Source organism: Eutrema salsugineum, unplaced genomic scaffold, assembly GCF_000478725.1.
Source record: "Eutrema salsugineum unplaced genomic scaffold, Eutsalg1_0 scaffold_6, whole genome shotgun sequence".
NCBI lineage: Eukaryota > Viridiplantae > Streptophyta > Magnoliopsida > Brassicales > Brassicaceae > Eutrema > Eutrema salsugineum.
The window spans coordinates 7896044-7917647 of record NW_006256547.1 but is presented as its reverse complement, the minus strand read 5'-3'; the positions used below and the strand labels follow the sequence as shown (position 1 = coordinate 7917647).

Sequence of the window (21604 nt, the reverse complement as noted above, 5' to 3'; positions counted from 1 at the left end):
TTTCATCCTCCTTCTCTTTCTTCCTTGGATGATTCAGTGACGTTTAATTTCAGTATTGTCCACTCTTGCGGTGCTTTTTTCCATAATCGGTGCCGGTCTAACCCCTCCCCATGATTTCTTAGATATACCTCTATTTGTCATCATATTGGGGAGCTGATCGGTTTCCCAGCTTTGGAATTGGTTTTTTGGGTGTGCCGTTGGTGACTCCAATTTGGCGTGGATTTCATGGATCCTTTTTGGGATTGGTAGAAAGTCCAGCGTTTATGGTTAAGCTGAGCAGAGTTTTTTTCTGGAAAATATCACTTCTATTGAAAAATCTGTTTATGCAATTCCCTTTTGATGGTGATTCCGTGATTGTTGTTGTTCATATGGTTTGTTTAATTTCAGTTTCTGATAGTGTGATATTTGATTTATTTAAAGTGTCTCATCATTTGCCGTAATTGGAGAAACCGGGCAAACCAAAAGTTTTTTAAAAAAATAATTGCACAGGTGGCTGCTGAGGTGGCTGCTGAGGTGGCTGCTGAGGTGGCAGCACCAGAAGAGAGAAAAGCTATCTTTATATATATAGATTCTATGTATTTGTAGTTTTAAGGCACTTTTTAAGAAACTTAGGGAAAATGATGGCAAATTGGAAAAAATCAATATTTTTAGCTAAGAGTCAGACCGCCTGATATTCAGCCTCAAATGAAGACTTTCTCACCGTCTGATCCAGCTCAAATTTGGAGACAATAAAGAGGAGAAAACCAGCTTTCCATAGCACTTTACATCACGAAGATCCAACGGTGCAATCAAAAGATACATAGAGAACAAGTTGACCAAATTCACCTGTCCCGGACGACTCTCACCCGCGGCAAACATGCATTTTGCCTGCCCCGAAAGACTTTCACCCCCGGTGGATCCATGACGAGCCACAAGGCCCAACATTAAAGCACACTTCGCCATTTCTCTTCAGAGAAGCCCTAAATAAGACCTAGAAGACCTTAGGACCTATAAATACTTTTCTTAGCAGCCCTAAACGGGTGTGTGCTCTTATAATGAGATTTTGAGCCACCAAAATTTGTTTTTCTAGGGTTAGGCGATGGATATGGGGATTCTTCCCCTGATCCATTGTTCTTTCTCTTTTCTATCTAATTAACTTTTCTGTTTCATCTTTTGCATTTTTTTCATGTCTTTTATCATCCATTGCATCATGTAGATCTGTCCTAGATAGTCAAGTTGTTTGAAGAGTTTTCGATAGGCATATATGTCGATTAGGATTTATAAGTTTCTAAACCATATTCTGGATCTCATCTCTTCTAAGTTGTTCATATTGCATGAGAGTAGATTCATGACCTATTTTCTGAGCCTAGGATCGATCAGAGCCACGAGAGTGCTGTATCAGATCATCCATACCTAGCTTTAGAAGAACATAATCGCTATAGGACTCGAAAGCTACCTGTAGAGAAGATGTGAGCAGACGAATTCAATATTTGATGCATGATCTTATTTCTGGCATGAGAGCGAGAGTTAATTGTCAGATCTGAGTGATTAGTTGACTAAGATGGCGAGAGTTGGTTAATCACTCACATGTTTATTCTAGTTCCATGCAGAACCCAGAAACAGATGAAGATAAATCGCCCGAAGGCTATTTGGAAATGCTTTTACATCGATTAGAGTTAACCGGAGAAGTCTAAATCGCCTCCTATGAGTTTAGAGTCTATAGTTTGAGTCGACTATCCTTGAGATATTCTATAATATTTCTTGTGAATATTAGATTAGGTTTAGCTTAAGATTTTTAACCAAAAACCCCAAAAATCCCATTAGTTTATGACTTTGCTTACTTCTCAATTTGTTGTTTCTTGCAGATTAGACATCCTCCCTGTGGATCGACACCCTAAGTCCTACAACGTACATCTGTGCACTTGCAGACACTAGGGTTTTAAAATTTAAAACTTTTTGAGGACCAATGGGCTTGTAAAAAACGCAACCCTAGGCCCGACATCAACGGTTTCCTGGAAATATATATATTCTTAAACGAAAAAACTTCCTATGCTCTCATAGTCCTCTGGGTACGGTAGACAGTTTAATCCACACAAAAGGGCATGCTCTCTAAGGGAATAGCGAATTGGTACGCCATTCACTACAAACCACCCTCTTCTTATTTTTGTTTGCTGTCCGAAGAAGAAGTAACCACATTCCCATCATCTTGTGTGTTGTGTCCTCATGCATGGCCCTGTGCATGTGCCAAAAGTGCTTGAACTATGGTTGTTCTGTAAACCATATCAGCTCATGGGGTTCAAGGTCTAGAGACTCCAATTTTGCAACAGCTTTGTGGATATAACATCTTGTTCCCAGCTTTATTGCATTATGATACTGACTGGGCTCGAAGAACATTCTCACGGGTGGCAATGGCTGGTTCTCCTCCTCCTCAGCCTTAGTTTCCGTAGTTTCAGTAGTGTTCTGCCACAACACTATCTGATTATTACCCGTCTCTAAATCGGCAACTCCTTCTACCATTTTCTCCTGTGACGATTCAGAATCTTAGTACAGTTCTTGTCTAGCATAACTAAACACTCTTTCGATACCATCCATGACTCCTATCTTGTAGTTACCAACCGAATATAAAACAAATAAATCGAATTTTGGATTCCACATAAAATCGAGTTCAAATCTACAAAGTTATCTAAATAGAAAGTACAAATCAGAGGACAAATCAGAGGACAAAGACGAACGAACCTGATTTAGTGTTGATTCAAGACAGGCAACAACAAATCACTCGTAGTTGTCCCAGAGAATACTAAACGAAGACGACGACGACAAGATGACGATTTTGAAATTTGAAATTTTTATTTTTTATTTTTTTACAAGTATAATTGCTTTTAAGGGTTTGACTTACCACAATTTTACCGAAGACCCGATTTATTCGGAATCAACCCGATATGACAGACTTGGTGTGGATCTTGGTGGTTGGGTTCGTAAAATATGAAACTTTACTAAGGACCCCCAAGTATTTGACCACTTTTTTTTTCTTTTTTTTCTTTAAAATAAATCGAAAACAAATTAAATATTATCACGAGTTTATTCCTCTATTGTGAAAGGTGTGTAAAAAATAATGAATAATACGAATCTCTATCATCCTCTGATTGGTAAATCAACTTTAAAAACTATAGAGGCTTTGAAAAAATAAAGTCTTTTACCAATCAGACTTTTATTAATTAAAATTCATTACAGTCTAAAAACTGCTTCTAAAAGCACTCACAACCTATTTTTTGTAGTCTTGAAATCGACAGTTTTTTTTTAAAACATACAATTCTAGCTTTTCTTTAAAGCCATAGGGCTTGCTTGATTTTGGTGTTGGTTTTTACTTATGACTGTTGACTTTAAAAACTTTTAGCTGTAAAAATTATTTATTATTTTAAAAATGACAAATTTTTTTTTTTAAATTACTTTACCCTATATTTAACAAAGATTTTTAGATATTTCTAAAAAACAATATGGTAAAAAGAAGTTATATAAATTGGATCTAAAAAAAACAGAAAAGATTATAATTAATCAATTAAATTTTATTATGAATAAATTATATAGAAATTTATAAATTGATTTGAATAAAGGAAGAAAAGAGAGAGAAAAAAATAAATATATGTTTTTTTCACTTTTATTTTGTAAAAGCTTATCTTACGCTAGCTTTTAGAAACTATGACCAAAAAATAAAAAATGTGGCTTTTGAGACTTTTGACTTAATAAAATTAGAAAAGCATGCTTGGTAAAAAAGAGTTTTGAAGGCTGTTAAATGGATTAAAAGTCTTAAAAGTCTAACCCCAAGCAAGCTCATAGTCATATTTTTAAGGTCAAAATTTTTATAGTAAAATCTAAAATAAAAGCCTACAGCCTACCGGAAATAGTCAATACCAATTAGAGCCTTAATCTCGTCTCTACTCAACATCTCTTTCGTCTCTCTCTTTCTCATATAACATATTATACAAAACACTTCACTGTATATATATATATATATATTTTTTTTTTTCTCAACATACTTTCAATAAAGCCCAAAGGGCAAACAGTACATTAATAGTCCAACATCAAGCCCAATGGAATTACACGCAGCCATAAATATGGTTGCTAAATTCCACACTAAAAAATTTGTGTATAGTTTTGACTTAGAGATTTATAACGATATGCCAGATTTTTCTTTGAATTGATCGAGAATAAAAATATATTGAAGAAATTGGATTTATATTAGTATATTGAGGATGAATACATGATTTCTCGAAGAGAAAGAGTACAAAAAAATAATTGTTTTTGCTAGGATTTTTTCGGAAGGGAAAAGTTATTGATTTTGTGTGACTCAAGCTCCTTTTATACTTCTCTTCGAGATTTGAACTGCCGCCGCGTATCTCGAGCCACTTCGTGTTACACCATTTTTCGTGATTTTCGCAACAACCCCGAGCTGCTAATGGAATATCTTTGAATTTGACCGGTTATCTTAGAGCTTGGAGCTCGCCATATCGTACGTGCGAGACGACACTTAGTTGGTCCGCGAATAGTTTGATAGGCTGAATCCTGCATTTGGGCCGATTATTAATCTGTCGGATGTTTTTGCTGTCGGATGTGAGAAATCCAGCTCCCACAGTAACGATAAGCATAAATACAGGACACATGTACCTAAACGGAAGCAAGAGCAAGAAACCCCACGTGGTCTTCATACAATAAGTCTTAAACATACGTCATCACCGCCGTGAGCTTCCACCACCAATTAAGTAAGACACAAACTTTGTCATCTTCGTTAAGACTCCTCAAGTTACGCCATGATGCACCAGGTTTCCTTTTGCAGATTCGTCAGAAGAGATCGAGAAGAGCGAAAGTTTGATTCACCGAAAAGAAACTTCAGTGAACCGAAGCCGAAATATTCTCTGGAGAGCCACCAAAACACGACAAGAACTCTAGATCTTCATACTCCTCTCTGATTTGACTGCATCACCTTGTTAAAACCTCCATGAAATAACCTCGCTCGATTTAACTATCTAGAGAGATCAGGGATTTACACTTCGTGAAAGAGATAACAAGCGCCGGTGGGAAAGAGCCCGACAAATCTCTCAGAATTTGACTACTTCGAAATCAATCGAAGAGCCAATTGAAACATGCAAAAGGAGAAGTTTTTAAAAAACTATAAAAACTAGAATCGAACAAGTTGGAGTTACAAATCCGATAAATGGAAAGAGATATACACAAAGTTATTCAACTGAGGAAATATATATAGTACAGTACTGACATTGGATTAACGCGGGTCACCGACCAAAAAAAGTTGAAACGACAAAGAAAATTTTTCGAAGAGACTCAAGAGAACTTTCTCTTACTAGAATTAGAGAGAGAGGAGAAATTGTATCTTCCCGCTATATAAATAAGTTATGGTTTAAAAGAGAAAATACAAAGAAAATAATAGATTTAATCATCTCTTAACAAGTAAAACTTCACTTCAGAAATGATCGTCAAATTCACTTTTCATTTATTTTTAACATATAACACATATATCTGCATATGTAATAATTTATTTTTCAAAAATTTTGTATATTGACTATCTAATCGTATTGATATTAATAAATTATTTATCATAAAATTATAAATAAATAAAAATATATATAAAAAATAAAATATAAAAGTTATAATTTATAAGAAAAACAAAATTCTAATGACGACGCACAAAAAATTGTTTTTTATTTAATTTTATATTGTAATTTACATTTTTATAGATATAATAGTTTTTAATAAATGATATAATTTATTTTTGTGTTTAGATAAATTTTTTTTTAAGTTTATTTTTTCTAATAAATTTGATTATGATTACAAAAACATAATTTTAATCCTACCATTCGATTAATAAAAAAACTATAAATATAAAAACGTAATTTTATCTTATCTGTTTATATTATTGTAAAATATATATATTTTATTTTTTAATTTTTTTAATTTTTTAATTTTAAAATAATTGATTATAAAAAATATATAATAATATATCGTTTATTATCTTCATCATTATTATGAAAATATTATTGAAATTTAGATATTTAAATTTATTATTTTATAAAAAAATAACAACTGATTTTTGTAATTTGATAATTAATCCTAAATATATATGAAAAAATCTAAACTAATTGAATTAAAATTTAATTTTTTTACAAAAATTTGGTATATTGACTTTGTAATTGTATTAATAAAATTATTTGTCTTAAAAAAATAATATATATATATATATATATATATATATATAAAACCGTGTTGTTATCTATAAAAGAAACCTTCTTGTTATCTTGTTGTTAAATATATAAAAATATAAAAGTTAATATGGTTTATAAGAAAAAAATAAACCTTGTTGTTATCTATGTTTTATTTTGTCAAACCGTGTGAATATTTTTTGATTAATTCCATTTACAATTTTCAAATAGCACACAGATCTCTCTGTTTCTCAGCAGCATCGCAAGGATCATTCTCATTCACTTAGCGTTTCTCCCAATGCTTCTCTAAAATCGTAAGGATCTTCATTTTCTCAGATCTCAACGTCTCATTTTTTTCTTTCTCAGATTTGCTCCTTTTCGCAAGAAATTGAAACGGATTTCATCATCTTCTTCCTCGTCAAAATCACAGATCTGTACCCTCGTATCACTCATGGGTTTCAAAGCAAACCCTACGGGTTTCATCACCCGCCTTCTTCTCGTCTCCACCATCTTCTTCTTCATCTTCGTTTCCGCCATCTCAGCACAGGTAAATACTATTTGACCTCCATGGAGGCGTCTTTTCAAATGCTTTTCGAATTGATTCGGATTATATGTATAAACGATTTTTGCTCCTTTACTAGGATTCTGGGGTTGATAATGAGAAGCAGGAATCAGAAGTATTTCGTAAAGAGCTAGGCCGTCGTGGAATGGTAAGCTCGATCTGCTTTTTGCTTTTTGCTTTTTGCTTTTTTTTTTCGAATTGGAATCTCTTTTTAGATGTGGAATCTGGATTCTTTATTTGAATTTGATTTGTAGATTGGAACTGAAAAAATTGGAATTGATGCTGCTAGTGAAGAACTTGGTGCTCTTGGTTTGAACCTCGAATCAACTGGCCCTGGTGTATTTGACGCATTGTTTTCGAGTTTCTCCATGATTCTTGTGACCGAGGTTCGTGTTGCTTTTTTCGGGTTAATTTGATTTGCTATCTGTGCTAGATTTGATTTAAGACGCCTAAGTTATTCTTAGTGGAACAGAGTTAAAGTTTTAGTTGGTGTTCAAGTTAGAGTGTAATCTTTTGTTGTATGTCAGATTGGCGATGAGACGTTTATAATAGCTGCATTGATGGCTATGCGACACCCGAAAGCTACTGTTTTGTCGGGTGCACTTTCAGCTTTGTTTGTTATGACTGTAAGTGCAAAAATTACTTGAACATCTTTGCTCTAATTCAAATTAGTTTATCATATTTCTTAGTACCACAGAAAAGGGTACGTCTAATTGTTACGATTCTCATGAATTCTATTTAGATACTTTCCACTGGACTTGGTAGGATAGTGCCAAATTTGATATCGAGGAAGCACACCAACAGTGCAGCTACAGGTATATTGTTCTCTCATATGTGTGCCACTGTGAAAATTTTATTTTTTCTGTCTTCAAAGATTTTGTTGGCTTAAGAATCTTGAGAGTGCTATGCAACCTGTAGTGTGCTAAAATTTTTTTTGAGTTTTGCTCATAATATAGTATCATCTTCTGGTGCGTGTTTGATCATAATTAGCTACTCCAGTTTACTTGAACTGTATTGTATACCTTGGTATCTAAAATGAAATGATTCTGAATGGTTTAACAGAAAGGTAGCCATCAAAACTGATTTCTTCGTGTTTGTAAGAATTTTATGTTGTTGTATATATTTTCTGTATTATCTATCATTGGCGTTTTTGCATTTGATTGTAAATTTAGGTTGCTCCTTCATTTTTTTTTTCTAATCCGAGTCTCACTTGAACGATCTTACATCTTTGAACATGCAGTTCTCTATGCATTTTTCGGTTTGCGACTACTCTACATTGCTTGGAGGTCTAGTGATTCAAAGTCACATCAGAAGAAGGAAATGGAGGAAGTATGTGGTTCTCAAGCTACCTGTTGTTGAAGAGATTTTGCTTGACGTTTTGATTAGTTTTTCACATTCAAAATTTTCTATACTTCTCCTTTCTCTGATCCTGGACTCATTTTGAACAAATTACCTTATTTTGGACTATGACGTTGTCTGACTTCCCATTATCTGTTGTAAAAGGTTGAAGAGAAGCTTGAGTCAGGCCAAGGGAAAACACCTTTCCGTCGCTTATTCTCAAGATTTTGTACTCCAATATTTCTAGAGGTATTCTTCGCTTATTGATGCTTTCGATTGTGTTGTTTACAGCTAAAAATGTCTTAACTTTATGCTTACCGGTGATTTAACCTCAAATGTGTTAACTTTTGTTGATTTATATTGGGAATATTATTCTACTTTTCCTTATACAATTCAATTCTTGTTCTTTCTCAAAGATGACGTTGACCCTTCTCTGGTATCTTTGGTGCAGTCTTTTATCTTAACCTTTCTCGCCGAATGGGGAGACCGTAGCCAGATTGCTACCATAGCTGTAAGAGAAAAGTCCTTTTCATCTCTCAGTTTCTAATTTTCTTTACAATACACCTGGACTGTGTCTTTGGACTTATATCCCTGAGATTGATATTGTCTGATTGAAACAATCCATTTTATTGTCTCCTGCGAAGTTGGCTACACACAAGAACGCGATAGGAGTAGCCATAGGTGCATCAGTAGGACACACGATTTGTACATCACTGGCGGTTGTTGGAGGAAGCATGTTGGCTTCAAGGATCTCACAACGCACCGTCGCAACTGTAGGAGGCTTGCTCTTCCTCGGCTTTTCAGTCTCTTCTTATTTCTATCCTCCACTATAGTCAGTCAATTTGCAAAAGTTATGGCATCTTTCTGCAACGTAAATGTGCGAAAATGGATGTTATAAGACATTGTCTAAGTAAAGTATCTCTCTGCTTTTTGGTTTTTTTGTTCCTTTGATTTTGTATGAGTTTGATGGCCAAACCAAGTAAAATACAAAGCCAATGTCTTTGTCAAGTGTAACAAACCTAATTATGTAAGTTTTGGACAATACGATTGGTTGAATCACATTTTTGAGGTTTGCCTTAAGCATCACAACAGTTTTGAACATCTTAATCTCTGCCTAAGTAAGAATGAATCTCTAGAATGAAATACAAACCACCTTATAATCTCCGTGTTGATTTTTTTTTAAGTAGTGTACATCATTTTGAACAAAATCATCAGAAAATGAGTGAAATTTTTACCATTTTGAGAGGAAGAAATGAGATAATGATTTTGAGGGAACAATATTCACAAACTCATTACTGTGTTGAGCTTTTTATGTATTCAAAATGATCAATTGTTCTAATGAGTCTAATCCAAAATGATTACAAACCCATCAAGAGGTTTATCTCACTGAGTTTATCTTCAACTACAAAGAAGACACACACAGCTTCAAGTGGTATGTTTTTCTCCAATGCTAATTTCTTTCTCCTCCTATGGGTTTAGTTTTTTACAGTTGTCGACAAGCATACCAACTTCTTCTTCGAAAGATTTCAATTGCTTGTTCGGCTGCATCTACCTCAGGTGAGTGAATTCTCTCTCTGAGTTAGGCAAGGGACTAGACGGGCACACGCTTGCCTCGGTACTTGTCAAAGAACTGCGCATCACATAAACAAAACACGAGCCAATCACTCATTATGCAACAGAGTATTAGTTAAAGTTAATGGAAAAAAAACGCTAGGCCTGGAAACCCAAGATCAAAGAGAGAATTATCCACTGTAATTTAGAAAGGTGAAACTGGAAAATTATATGAGTTATATGTATGTGGTATCAGAGTTATGCATCATTCTCACCTAGCTTGAGCAGCTAATATGGACTCATTTGTTATCGATAATGTGTAAATCTTTCATGTTCTGACTTTTTGAGACAATAAATGAGTTTTCTTTTGAATTGAACAGTCCCATACCGATCTTATATATGGTTGCTGAATGATCCAACTGAGAACAGGTATCTTTTGAGCAAAAACTGCCAAGGTTGGCCAGAAGCCACTGAAATTAGAAAACGTTGTTAGTAAGTAATTTGTCTACGTTTCCACATCCATAAGGAAGAAGAAGAAGAAGCAAAACGAACCTGAAGAGTACAAAGAAGCCATAGGTCTCGAGCATCATTCCAAGTATAGGCCATCCAATCACTACAAAGAAGAAGCCAGCCCCAAAAGAAATGGTTCCCTGAGTGAATATAAAAGAAACACTGAGACAGAGATAATTGACTCGAGGAAGTGAAAAAAACAATTGGAAACCAAACAAAACCTTATAGTTTTGACGCTTCATGAAAAACTGCATTGTAGACTTGAGGCCAATGGTTAAACTAACTCCAGAGACGAAAAGAATCTAAACAAGACCAGAAAAGGAAAAAGAGAGCTCAAGTAACACAGTTCCGAGTACAAGTAAGAATAGCATAAGTCAAAGAAGACACTTTTATGAGGTACTTACATTTCCCATGGCAAGTAAACCCTTATCAAACATCAAGATCATCCCCAAAAACGAGAAAAATACGCCAAATCCTGTAAGCCCTAACCCAATTTCTGATTCAAAGCGCACATAAAAAAACGATTAACAAATGGGTTCCAACAATAACAAATAATGATCCACTCGCTCAAGAACGCGTAATCGAAGACTAAAATTGGAATCTAAATCCGTTGAATACTGGGATGAGCAATAAAAACTAAGTATCACGAATTATTCAGAGGAAAATCACAATGTAGAACGTACTTTTTCGGTCATTCATTTCAAAGGACATCATTGGTTCCTGGAATCAGCTGCTTCACTGCGAAGTTGAAATTCAAAGCGCGACCAAGGCGATCTCCGGCGAAGGGAAGATCGCCTAAACCTGTCAAGGCAAAAGGCGCGAGATTTTCCAGGCGGTCGACTTTAGGGTTCAGGCGTGAGGTCAGTGCTTTCGCCGCCGGCGAGGTAAGTTGGGTTTCAGGTTATGTAAGTCGCGGCGAATTCGCAGATTGCCTACACGAGGAGTAAGACATATTTTGGGCCTGGGTCTTAAGATATTTTGGGCCTATTTTATTGGTCTATTTTTTTTTGACGTCTATTAAACAAATCATTTAGAATCATGTGTTCATAATATTAAATCATCATCTAATCTTATATAAATAAAAGTTGAAGCTAAATATTTTTCAGAATGTCCACAAAAAATTTAAAAGTATAATTTTATTGGTTCATATAAACTCTAAAAAGTAAAAAAAAAATTTACAAATTTTATTATTATTGCTGAATAACAAAATTAGAAAAATTTACAAATTCTAATATTATTGCTGAATAAAAAAATTATGTATAAATTATTTATTGGTCGACCTCAACATTAAAAATTCGAAAGTTTCCAAATTCTATATTTCAATATCCATAAAATAAGTTTACTAATTATTTTACTATTTAAGATAAAAAAATGATATTAAAATAGGAAAATTTTAAAATTAAGTTAGATGTTTCAATTATATAAATAACAAAGAACAAATAAAATCTTACATATTTAGAGATTCTTACATTAGCATCCAAATTTTTGTCACATAACTATAATAAATTTTAAGTTTTTTTCTAATGTGTGTGCAATAATTTTAATTCAAAAAAGCAAAAAAAAAAAAACAAATAGAGTTAGGTTTCACTAAAGAATTAATCATTACAACGTAAAATAACCAATTTGACTAAACTATATGTTTAATTATTAGCTCTATAAAAAAATGTTGAGAAAAATATAAAAAGCCACTACAAGTCGTTTTAATATTTAAAAAGAGTCCGTAAAATTTTCAAAACTTGGCCACCAGATTTGAGAAGAATGATAAATTTTAAGCAATCCAAAAAAACATGTTAAATGAATGATACCGACACTTATAAAAAACAAATCACTAAAAATAGAGAAAGAGATTCTGTCATTAAGACGAAGGAGACTGAGGTATCCGACGAAGAACTTTGGAATAATATGGATTCTGACGAGGTTTTAACAATTCAACCTGAACCACAAATGTAACAATTAGCTGAACCAAGCAACATTCGAATACATTCAATAAGCCTCAAAACAAGGAAAAAAAACCAAAATCACTTGCCGCAACATGCCTTATGTGGGATCTTCCAGATTTAATTTCTAAATCTATTATTAATTAAAGTTGAATCTATATACCTCTAAAAGTGTCCACATATAATTTAAAAGTTTAATTCTGTTAGTTCCAACAATATTTAAAATTAAAAAAAAAATATTTTAAGTTTTAAAACTACATTGGTAACAAAAATATATTTATAAAATAAAATTTGAAGCTATATGTCTCTGAAGACATCCAAATAAGATTTAAAAGGTCAATTTTGTTAATCCACATCAGTAACTAAAATTAAAAAGTTTCTAAATTATTAAATAACATTGTTAATATAAAAAAATATAGAAAAAATTGTTAATTTAAATTATTCTATTATTAATAACAGTTAGGTTATATTATTTTCAACGCAACCACATCAGCATTCAAAAATTTAATTTATTCGTATATATCAAAATAATTAAAAAAATTCCAAATTCTAATATTATGGTTAAGAAAATAAATTTAAAAAAAATCTCCATTAACAAAAAAATAAATCAACACGATATTAAAATCTCTATTATCACTATTTTAATTACAAATTTAGTTTATTATTTATAAAAAACTATATGCTACTTATACAAGTTCAAGTTACTTGATTTAAATGTTTTTCACATAGAATTTCAAATAAATAATAATTATAATTTATAAACATCTAAATTTTTGTCACATATGCAAATATATTTCTGATACGATCATGGATCCGGAGGACGACACAGACAAAGAAATTAAGGTTCCGGAAGCACACTTGGCCGTACCGGATGGACCCATGACGCGATCCAGAGCTAAGAAGCTGGCAGGGGCGGTTCATGCTGTATTTAACGGGATCAAGATCGGACCAAGCGACCCAGCATCACCCAAGATCGTGACCGTGCTCATGAATGCTGGCTGTAACTAATCTGGTCTGGGTGATGGCTTAATACTCTTTTTCCTTACATCTGGGTTTTTCTCAACGGGTTTACCGGGTGGGGTTTTAATTAACGAAGTTAAGTCCATTGCCCATCTCTCGACCCAGGTTCGTTTGCGGTCTGGTTCATGGCTCGGTAGTTCAAGAGTCATTTTCGGCTTGGCAATCCAAGAGTCAATCAAGGCCAGCCGAAGAGTCAGTCCTTAGTTTATTTATTTCAGTCAAAGACTTCATTAATTTTTCTGTCATTTTTGAGTTTGTCTCTTGGACTACTCCGCCTGCTATATAAAGGCTTGTACCCCTTCTCATTTTTGCCATTCACTTATCAAATAAATCTGAGATTTTCTCCTTTGTTCTCTTTGAAATTTTCGATTCCTTAGGTGGTTAGCCTCTTGAATCATTTTCGGTTTATCAAGTTCAATCCATAGAACTTGACGCAGCCTTCGCATGCAAAGTTTAAGTTTCCGTTAGTAGTAATCGGGGCTTAGGGAATTTCAGGAATTCATTTATCACGCCCTAACATCCTTTTACCGGCGATCTCTTTTTCTTTGTTCCACCCCCTTGTTCCAAGTTGTTCTCCGCGAGTTTGGGCCTAAAGATTTTTGGGATTTATTTTCACGCCTTAGCATCTGCTCCGAGATCCAGTTGGAGTCAAGGATCTATCCATACGATACGGACCAAGTGTGTGCCGTCCTTTGGGAGTTCGTATCAAGTGGTATCAGAGCCACGCACTTGAAGAAAGCAGTATTATCTATCTTTTTGTCTTTTCAAATTCTGTCTTATCCTTTCTTTCTTTTGTAATTCCAGATCTATTTAAAAAAAAAACGAAAGTCAAAAAAAAAAGAAAAAAAAAAGAGATCTGTTGAAACCAAAAATCTTTTCTATCTATCTTCTCTTTTCTTCTTCATAATCGCTTGATATTCTGATTTGGTTTAGAGATCTACATTGAGTTTTCGATTTAGTTCCCTTAGAACCGAGGAGAGTCTCTTGAGTGTTTGTGAGATCCTTAAGAGAGTTGAGTGAAACACCGAGTGAAACACTTTGCGAGAAAATTTTTGCTAACTTGCTTGTTCGTTTTGCGAGGTACCTATATGTCTTCTGACTGTACCGGAGACGAATATTTCTTCTACACGGAACGTGACGACAACCATATCCGGTGGGTCAAACCAACAGACACCATGAACGCTAAATTCACCCAACTAACCGAGTTAATGGAGTGGCTGAACCCAAGGATGGAACGGTTGGAAGTCATTACCAAGAGATGGATCGGCTAATGCTGAAAGCCGATACGGTAGAACCGGAGGATGCGATGATGGCCCGGTTCCTGAGTGGTCTAAACCGTGATATACTAGACCGTATGGAACTGCAGGACTATCTGGACATTGGTGAGATGTACCACAAGGCGGTACTAGTGGAACAGCAGCTGAAACGCAAAAGCACCAACCGACCCGCATATGGTTCCAGTTCGCGACCTACAAATAAGCAGGGATATCCATCTCGATCCGACGCTAAGCCCAAGACGGAATCCAAACCCAGCTCTTCTGCACCCGACTTCAAAAGAAAAGTCAAGGCTACACCGACTAGACACCGCGACATTGAATGTTTTAAGTGTCGAGGTAAAGGTCATTATGCTAATAAATGTCCAAACCAACGAACCATGTTGCTTCTTGACTCAGGTGAAATCGTGTCCGATGGAGAGGATACTTGACCGATTTATGACAACGAGGAGGATGAGGAACGAGCAGCAGAAAGTGAATTGCTCGTTGCCCGGAGAGTCCTACTAGCTCAGAAACCCGTGAGAGAAGAAGATCAGCGCGAGAACCTATTTCATACCCGGTGCTTGGTAAAAGGTAAGGTCTGCATCCTGATCATCGATGGAGGCAGCTGTACGAATGTGGCAAGTACTACAATGGTGGAGAAACTTGGCCTGGAGACGCACAAGCACCCGGAACCTTATAGTCTCAGGTGGCTAAACAACCAAAGGCAACTGAAGGTCACCAAGCAGGTCTCGGTTCTATTATCTATCGGACGGTATGAGGATGAGATCATGTGTGATGTGTTGCCGATGGAAGCCGGTCATATCCTATTGGGCCGACCTTGGCAGTATGACCGCAAGGCCATTCACGATGGCTTCTCCAACAAACACATGTTCGAACACCAAGGCCGCAAGATCACCCTAGCGCCTTTGTCTCCGCAAGAGGTCTACCTAGACCAGATCAAACTCGAGCAAAGCCACAAAGGAAAAAGCATTGTGAGTGACCTTCTAAACACTTCCATTAATTCTGAGAGTCTGAGAAAAACCCCATAAACGGCCTTAGAGAATTTACCCTTGAGAAAAGAAACTCTTTTGGTGAGGCCAAGTGAACTTAAGCACGCCGTGCTCACGAGACAATCCTTTGTTTTGTTAATGTTTAAAAATGCTTTGGCTAGCCTTACTGATCATAAACCGGATCTTCCGAGCAGCTTTTTGCCTCTTTTTCCGGAATACAAGGACGTCGTTCCAGAAGAAAGCCCAAGTGATTTGCCTCCCATCCGCGGAATAGAACATCAGATCGATTTTGTTCCTGGTGTGTCCTTGCCAAACCGACCCGTGTATCGAATAAACCCTGTTGAAACGATGGAACTACAGAGGCAGGTCGGAGAGCTGATGGAGAAAGGACATATACGGGAGAGTATGAGTCCTTGCGCAGTCCCGGTCTTACTCGTGCCAAAGAAGGACGGCACTTGGCGTATGTGCGTGCAATCAACAATATCACAGTAAAATACAGACACCCCATTCCCCGTTTGGATGATATGCTTGATGAACTTCATGGTTCTTGTTTTTTTTTTCTAAGATAGATTTGAAAAGTGGCTATCACCAAATAAGGATGAAAGAGGGGGACGAATGGAAAACAGCCTTTAAGACAAAGCATGGGCCTTACGAATGGTTGGTAATGCCGTTTGGCTTAATTAACGCCCCTAGCACCTTCATGAGACTTATAAACCATGTCTTGCGGTCGTTTATAGGCGTTTTTGTTGTTGTGTACTTTGATGATATCTTAGTCTATAGCAAGAACTTGGCCGAGCACTTAGAGCATTTGCGGTTAGTCTTAGAAGTGCTTAGGAAGGAGCAATTGTTTAAGAACTTGAAAAAGTGTACTTTTTGCGCGGATAGTGTTGTGTTCCTAGGCTTTGTTGTAGGTGCCAATAGGATCCAGGTCGACGAAGAGAAGGTCAAGGCGATCAAAGACTGGCCCAGTCCCAAGACGGTTGGAGAGGTCCGAAGTTTTCATGGCCTGGCCGGTTTCTACCGACAGTTTGTTAAGGACTTTAGTACCATAGCAGCGCCTCTCACCGAAGTAATCAAGAAGGACGTTAGTTTTAAATGGGGCACGGCACAAGAAGAGACGTTCCAACTCCTTAAAAACAGGCTAACTTATGCTCCTCTCCTTTCTTTGCCTGATTTTATGAAAACCTTTGAAATTGCCTCTGGTGTAGGTATTGGAGCGGTCTTAATGCAGGAGAAACGGTCCATTGCCTACTTCAGTGAAAAGCTTGGTGGCGCAACCTTGAACTATCCCACCAACGACAAGGAGCTTTATGCCTTGGTCTGTGCGCTCCAAACCTGGTAACATTACCTCTAGCCTAAAGAGTTTGTGATTCACACGGATCATCAATCTCTTAAACACCTCAAGGGCCAGCAGAAACTGAATAAGCGGCATGCCAGATGGGTGGAGTTCATTGAAACGTTTCCGTACGTGATCCAGTACAAACAGGGAAAGGAAAATGTTGTGGCCGACGCCTTGTCATGTAGATACACCCTGATCTCGACCTTAGACGCCAAGGTCCTCGGTTTTGAAATGAACAAAGAAGCCTACACCTCCAATCCAGACTTCCAGGAAGTTTATCAATCCTGTTCTAAATTTGCCACTGGAAAATATTTTCGGAGTGATGACTTCTTGTTTTATGAAAACCGTCTTTGTATACCTAATGTCTCTCTTCGTGATTTGCTTGTTAGAAAAGCTCATGGCGGCGGTTTAACAGGGCACTTTGGAGTGAACAAGACTCTTAGTGTGGTCCAGGATCATTTTTTCTGGCCGCACATGAAAAGAGATGTGGAAAGAATTTGCGGCCGATGCATCACCTGTAAGTATGCGAAATCCAAAAGCCAGTCCCCAGGTATGTACACTCCCTTATCCATTCCTAGCTCTCCTTGGACGGACGTTTCTATGGATTTTGTGTTAGGATTGCCAAGAACTAGGAAGGGTCGGGATTCTGTCTTTGTTGTGGTCGATAGGTTCTCAAAAATGGCGCACTTTATTCCTTGTCATAAGACTGATGATGCGTCTAATGTGGCTGATTTGTTCTTTAGAGAAGTGGTTAGGTTGCACGGAATGCCTAGGACTATAGTCTCTGACCGCGATGCTAAGTTCCTTAGTTATTTTTGGAAAACGCTTTGGTCAAGGTACTAAGCTATGCTTTTCCACCACTTTCCACCCACAGACCGACAGCCAAACCGAGGTCGTTAATAGAACCTTGTCCGCACTACTTCTTTCTGTTATTAAAAAGAACCTTAGGACGTGGGAAGATTGTCTACCACATGTAGAATTTGCCTATAACCATGCGGTTCATTCTACTACATTGTTTTCCCCGTTTCAAATGGTTTATAGTTTTAACCCTCTTACTCCCCTTGATCTTATGCCTTTACCTTTGTCTGAGCGTGTGAGAATGGATGGGAAGAAAAAGGCCGAGCTTGTCAAGCAGATACATGAGAAGGCCAAGCAGAACATTGAAAGGAAGACCGAGCTTTACAAGAAGCACACTAACAAGGGTCGGAGCCAAAAGGTGTTTGAACCAGGCGATCTAGTATGGGTCTATTTGAGGAAGGACAGGTTTCCGGAGGAAAGAAAGTCCAAGTTATTGCCTCGTGTGGATGCTCCCTTTACGGTCCTTGAGCGGATCAATGCAACGCCTACAAGATTGATTTACGAGGTAAGTACTTAGTCAGTACCAGCTTCAACATTTCTGACCTTATTCCCTTTGTTGCAGATGGACCAGACTTGAGGACAAGTTCTTTTCAAGAGGGGGAGGATGATACGATCATGGACCCGGAGGATGACCCAAACAAAAGAATCGAGGTTCCAGAAGCACACTTGGCCATACCGGATGGACCCATGACGCGATCTAGAGTTAAGAAGCTGGCAGGGGCGTTTCAGGCTGTACTTAACGAGATCAAGATCGGACCAGGCGACCCAGCATCACCCAAGATCATGACCATGCTCATGAATGCCGGCTGTAACTAATCTGGTCCGGGTGATGGCTTAATACTCTTTTTCCTTACACCCGGGTTTGTCCCAACGGGTTTACCGAGTTCGTTTGCGGTCTGGTCATGGGTCGGTAGCTCAAGAGTCATTTTTGGCTTGGCAATCCAAGAGTCAGTCAAGGCCAGCCGAAGAGTCAGTCCTTAGTTTATTTATTTCAGTCAAAGACTTCATTAATTTTTCTGTCATTTTCGAGTTTGTCTCTTGGACTACTCTGCCTGCTATATAAAGGCTTGTACCCCTTCTCATTTTTGCCATTCACTTATCAAATGAATCTGAGATTTTCTCCTTTGTTCTCTTTGAACTTTTTGATTCCTTAGGTGGTTAGCCTCTTGAATCATTTTCGGTTTATCAAATTCAATCCATAGAACTTGACGCAGCCTTCGGCTGCAAAGTTTAAGTTTCCGTTAGTAGTAATCGGGGCTTAGGGATTTTCGGGAATTCATTTCTCACGCCCTAACATCCTTTTACCGGCGATCTCTTTTTCTTTGTTCCACCCCCTTGTTCCAAGTTGTTCTCCGCGAGTTTGGGCCTAATGATTTGTGGGATTTATTCTCACGCCTTAGCATCTGCTCCGAGATCCAGTTGGAGTCAAGGATCTATCCATCCGATACCGACCAAGTGTGTGCCGTACTTTGGGAGTTCGTATCAATTTCCATATAATCTCATGTAATATATTATACGAAAATGATCAAAAGATTACATTTTGTATATTCAACTTGGAATTACAATAGATTAATGTAGAAGTTTGTAGTTTTGAGTTGCTTAATTTGTTATCCATTTTACTAAATTTGTACGTACTAAATTGTATCAGTTTGCCTACTTAATTGTAATTAGAAAAAAAAGAGAATGAATGTGATAAAAGTGAATACAATCATAAAAACAAATCATTAAAATAAATAAACATGACACATTCATTAAAAAAAAAAGATATAACAAGATTAAAAATAAACATGATGTATAATCAATGAAAAACTATTTAAAAGTTAACATAAGCAATTGACAAAAGTATATTTAATTCAAAAATTTTGTGTAATTTTAATCATTTCATATTTAACTATTGTTTTGGTTTCAAATTTAAAGTTTTTATTATTCTCAAAGCAAATTTTTTTATTTATTAGTTTGTTTTTTTAACTTAATGGATCAAAATAAAATTTTCAATTGGTTAAACAAGAGAAGAAAAATATTAAATTAAAAATTTATTTATTTTTTATTGTTTTTAAGAAAACATATATAATTAAAATAAAAGTGAAAATGATGGAAAAAATTATTTTCTTGATTTAAAGAAGTGAATGTATTGATATTTCTCATCATTTCAATACTATGTTTAAAAACTAGTATTTTATTAATTTGTAAAAATTTTAGTTGTTTTTGTTATATTAAATTATAAGTGTTTGACCAAATAATACGTTTTTGAAAAGATTCAAAACAAAATCATTAAAACTCACAATTTACATAAAAATTATTAGATTAACACTATAATATTTTTACTATATTATTAAACAATAATATATACAAATTATATCTTAATAAATATAACTGATTAGATATAATTTTTATTAATTAAATATTCACGCGTAGCGTGGACGTAAAATTTAGTATATATTAAAAGCAAGTTCAAAATAAGCAATGAAGGCCTCTCATTGAGTTTCAACTAGTTAATTACCTCTTACCCCTTAATGATAAAATTAAATATATTAAATTAATTAATTAGAAAAATACTTACCAAAATTTTTTTTTTAAAAAACGTGTGGACCTCTTTTAATACGGGCCCATTTGTGCTATTTAACCTAACCTAATCGAAACTCTAGCTATCATAACCATAAATATAGCCTCTCTCTTCATCTCCAATATTGTGTTTTAAAACCCTAGGTTTTTTACTCAAAACGCTAATAGTCTTTTGCGTTTGTAGTTAGGTTATTCAGGATATGCTTTTTCTTTGTTTTGATTTTTTTTTCTTTGAACGAGGTTGTTCATCGACAATTAGTACTACCGTTCTTATGTTTTGCAAATTGGCAAGGTTTTTTGTTTTCTTATCTGTGATTTGAAACTCATCTTTGTCTTTGTGTGTTCTGATTTTTGATTGTTGCCTTTTACTTTATTTTTGTAACGATTATGATTGACTATTCTAACTTTTTCAGGTTTGAATGTTTCAGTTGTGTGTCTCTAAATATGTTATGTTATTTATGTTTAGTTATAAATTGATTTTATTCTTTGCTCTTGAAGATTGTTTACGCTCTTTTGGAAGCTTGTCACGTTTTAACATGTCTCCTCTTTGTTGAGGTATATCTTAACTTTGCTTTCTATATTTTAACTTTATGTTCATTTACTAATTGATCAAAGAATTTATGTTTTCTTTGGTTTTGATCTTCTAGGACTGTTCCTGTGGATTGTGTTTTATTATTCTGAGATAGTTGCGGAAGGTAAAGACAAAGACTAATCCAATGAAGCTATTTTGAGATAGTTTTCGTGGACTGTTCTGGTGAGATTTGATTTTGTATTTTGTTCGTTGTTTTTTTTGTTTTTACTTTTTGTTTTGTTTTTATCTGTATTACTCTCTAGGCGATTATGTTTTATTGTTTTTGTTCATTTGTATTGCTCTAATGATCTGCTTTTTTTCCCGATTTGATGTTAGGCAAAAGTTGAAATTTATATTGTTAGGGTCGGTTTTCACCCCACGCAGATAAAACCATCTCAAAATGACTAAGTATGGAAAGTGGGAGAGCCGTGGCCACCAAATGGGAGAGCCGTTCTTACCAAGACAAGAGGGAGAGCCGTTTTCACCAAGACAAGCGGGAGAGCCGTGAAGAAGGAGAGATGGGCCGAGCCGTATTATAAGAAATGGGCTGAGCCCCTCTCTAACATACCTGGGCCGAGCCGCGTCTCGGTGAGGTGGACCGAATCATGTCTCGACTAAGGTGGCAAGTGGGCCGAGCCGTGGAGAAGTTAGATGGGCCGAGCCGTGGAGAAGTTAGATGGACCGAGCCGTGGAGAAGTTAGATGGGCCGAGCTAAAGCCTTGAGAGATGAAGCCCATAAAAACCCTAGGCGAAATACAAGGGCGGTGAGCCGCACGAGGCGATAAGGAAATATTCCGAAAATCTCTCCCGAGATTCTCGGCTAGGCGGTTCGGAGAATTAGTATAAATATATGATGTAAACAATTCACTCTGTAACTTTGGACAACCCTAAGCAATAAGAGC

The 21604-nt window shown here is 36.0% G+C and overlaps 2 protein-coding genes and 1 long non-coding RNA gene across 3 annotated transcripts; 1 reads left to right on the top strand and 2 right to left on the bottom strand.

The window, feature by feature from the left end:
• Positions 1 to 4178: 4178 nt before the first annotated feature.
• On the bottom strand, positions 4179 to 5260 carry LOC112083526. The gene is made up of 2 exons (XR_002897659.1): positions 4642 to 5260; positions 4179 to 4539 (listed from the first exon to the last, which is right to left on the bottom strand). It is a non-coding gene; the product is annotated as an uncharacterized LOC112083526 (long non-coding RNA).
• A 1097-nt stretch (positions 5261 to 6357) lies between these two features.
• On the top strand, positions 6358 to 9168 carry LOC18012971 (GDT1-like protein 3). The gene is made up of 10 exons (XM_006395834.2): positions 6358 to 6502; positions 6619 to 6735; positions 6830 to 6898; positions 7005 to 7136; positions 7278 to 7376; positions 7493 to 7565; positions 7991 to 8079; positions 8254 to 8337; positions 8540 to 8599; positions 8733 to 9168. Exons 2-10 carry the CDS (start codon positions 6640 to 6642, stop codon positions 8919 to 8921), a joined length of 891 nt encoding a protein of 296 aa, XP_006395896.1. The 5' UTR covers positions 6358 to 6502; positions 6619 to 6639; the 3' UTR covers positions 8922 to 9168.
• Positions 9169 to 9363: 195 nt separating this feature from the next.
• Positions 9364 to 11066, bottom strand: LOC18012834 (vesicle transport protein GOT1). The gene is made up of 6 exons (XM_006395833.2): positions 10833 to 11066; positions 10554 to 10645; positions 10371 to 10451; positions 10192 to 10289; positions 10028 to 10109; positions 9364 to 9718 (listed from the first exon to the last, which is right to left on the bottom strand). Exons 1-6 carry the CDS (start codon positions 10861 to 10863, stop codon positions 9680 to 9682), a joined length of 423 nt encoding a protein of 140 aa, XP_006395895.2. The 5' UTR covers positions 10864 to 11066; the 3' UTR covers positions 9364 to 9679.
• Between the last annotated feature and the right edge of the window lie 10538 nt (positions 11067 to 21604).

What these genes read in the sequence shown, in the direction of transcription:
- LOC18012971 (XM_006395834.2), top strand. Translation starts at nt 6,640, where the DNA reads ATGGGTTTCAAAGCAAACCCTACGGGTTTCATCACCCGCCTTCTTCTC. An exon ending in TTTCCGCCATCTCAGCACAG is followed by an intron (nt 6,736 to 6,829) that starts GTAAATACTATT and finishes CTCCTTTACTAG; the next exon opens with GATTCTGGGGTTGATAATGA. An exon ending in CACCAACAGTGCAGCTACAG is followed by an intron (nt 7,566 to 7,990) that starts GTATATTGTTCT and finishes TTGAACATGCAG; the next exon opens with TTCTCTATGCATTTTTCGGT.
- LOC18012834 (XM_006395833.2), bottom strand. Translation starts at nt 10,863, where the DNA reads ATGATGTCCTTTGAAATGAATGACCGAAAAA. An exon ending in TGAAATGAATGACCGAAAAA is followed by an intron (nt 10,646 to 10,832) that starts GTACGTTCTACA and finishes GCTTTGAATCAG; the next exon opens with AAATTGGGTTAGGGCTTACA. An exon ending in AGCAACCATATATAAGATCG is followed by an intron (nt 9,719 to 10,027) that starts GTATGGGACTGT and finishes TGTGATGCGCAG; the next exon opens with TTCTTTGACAAGTACCGAGG.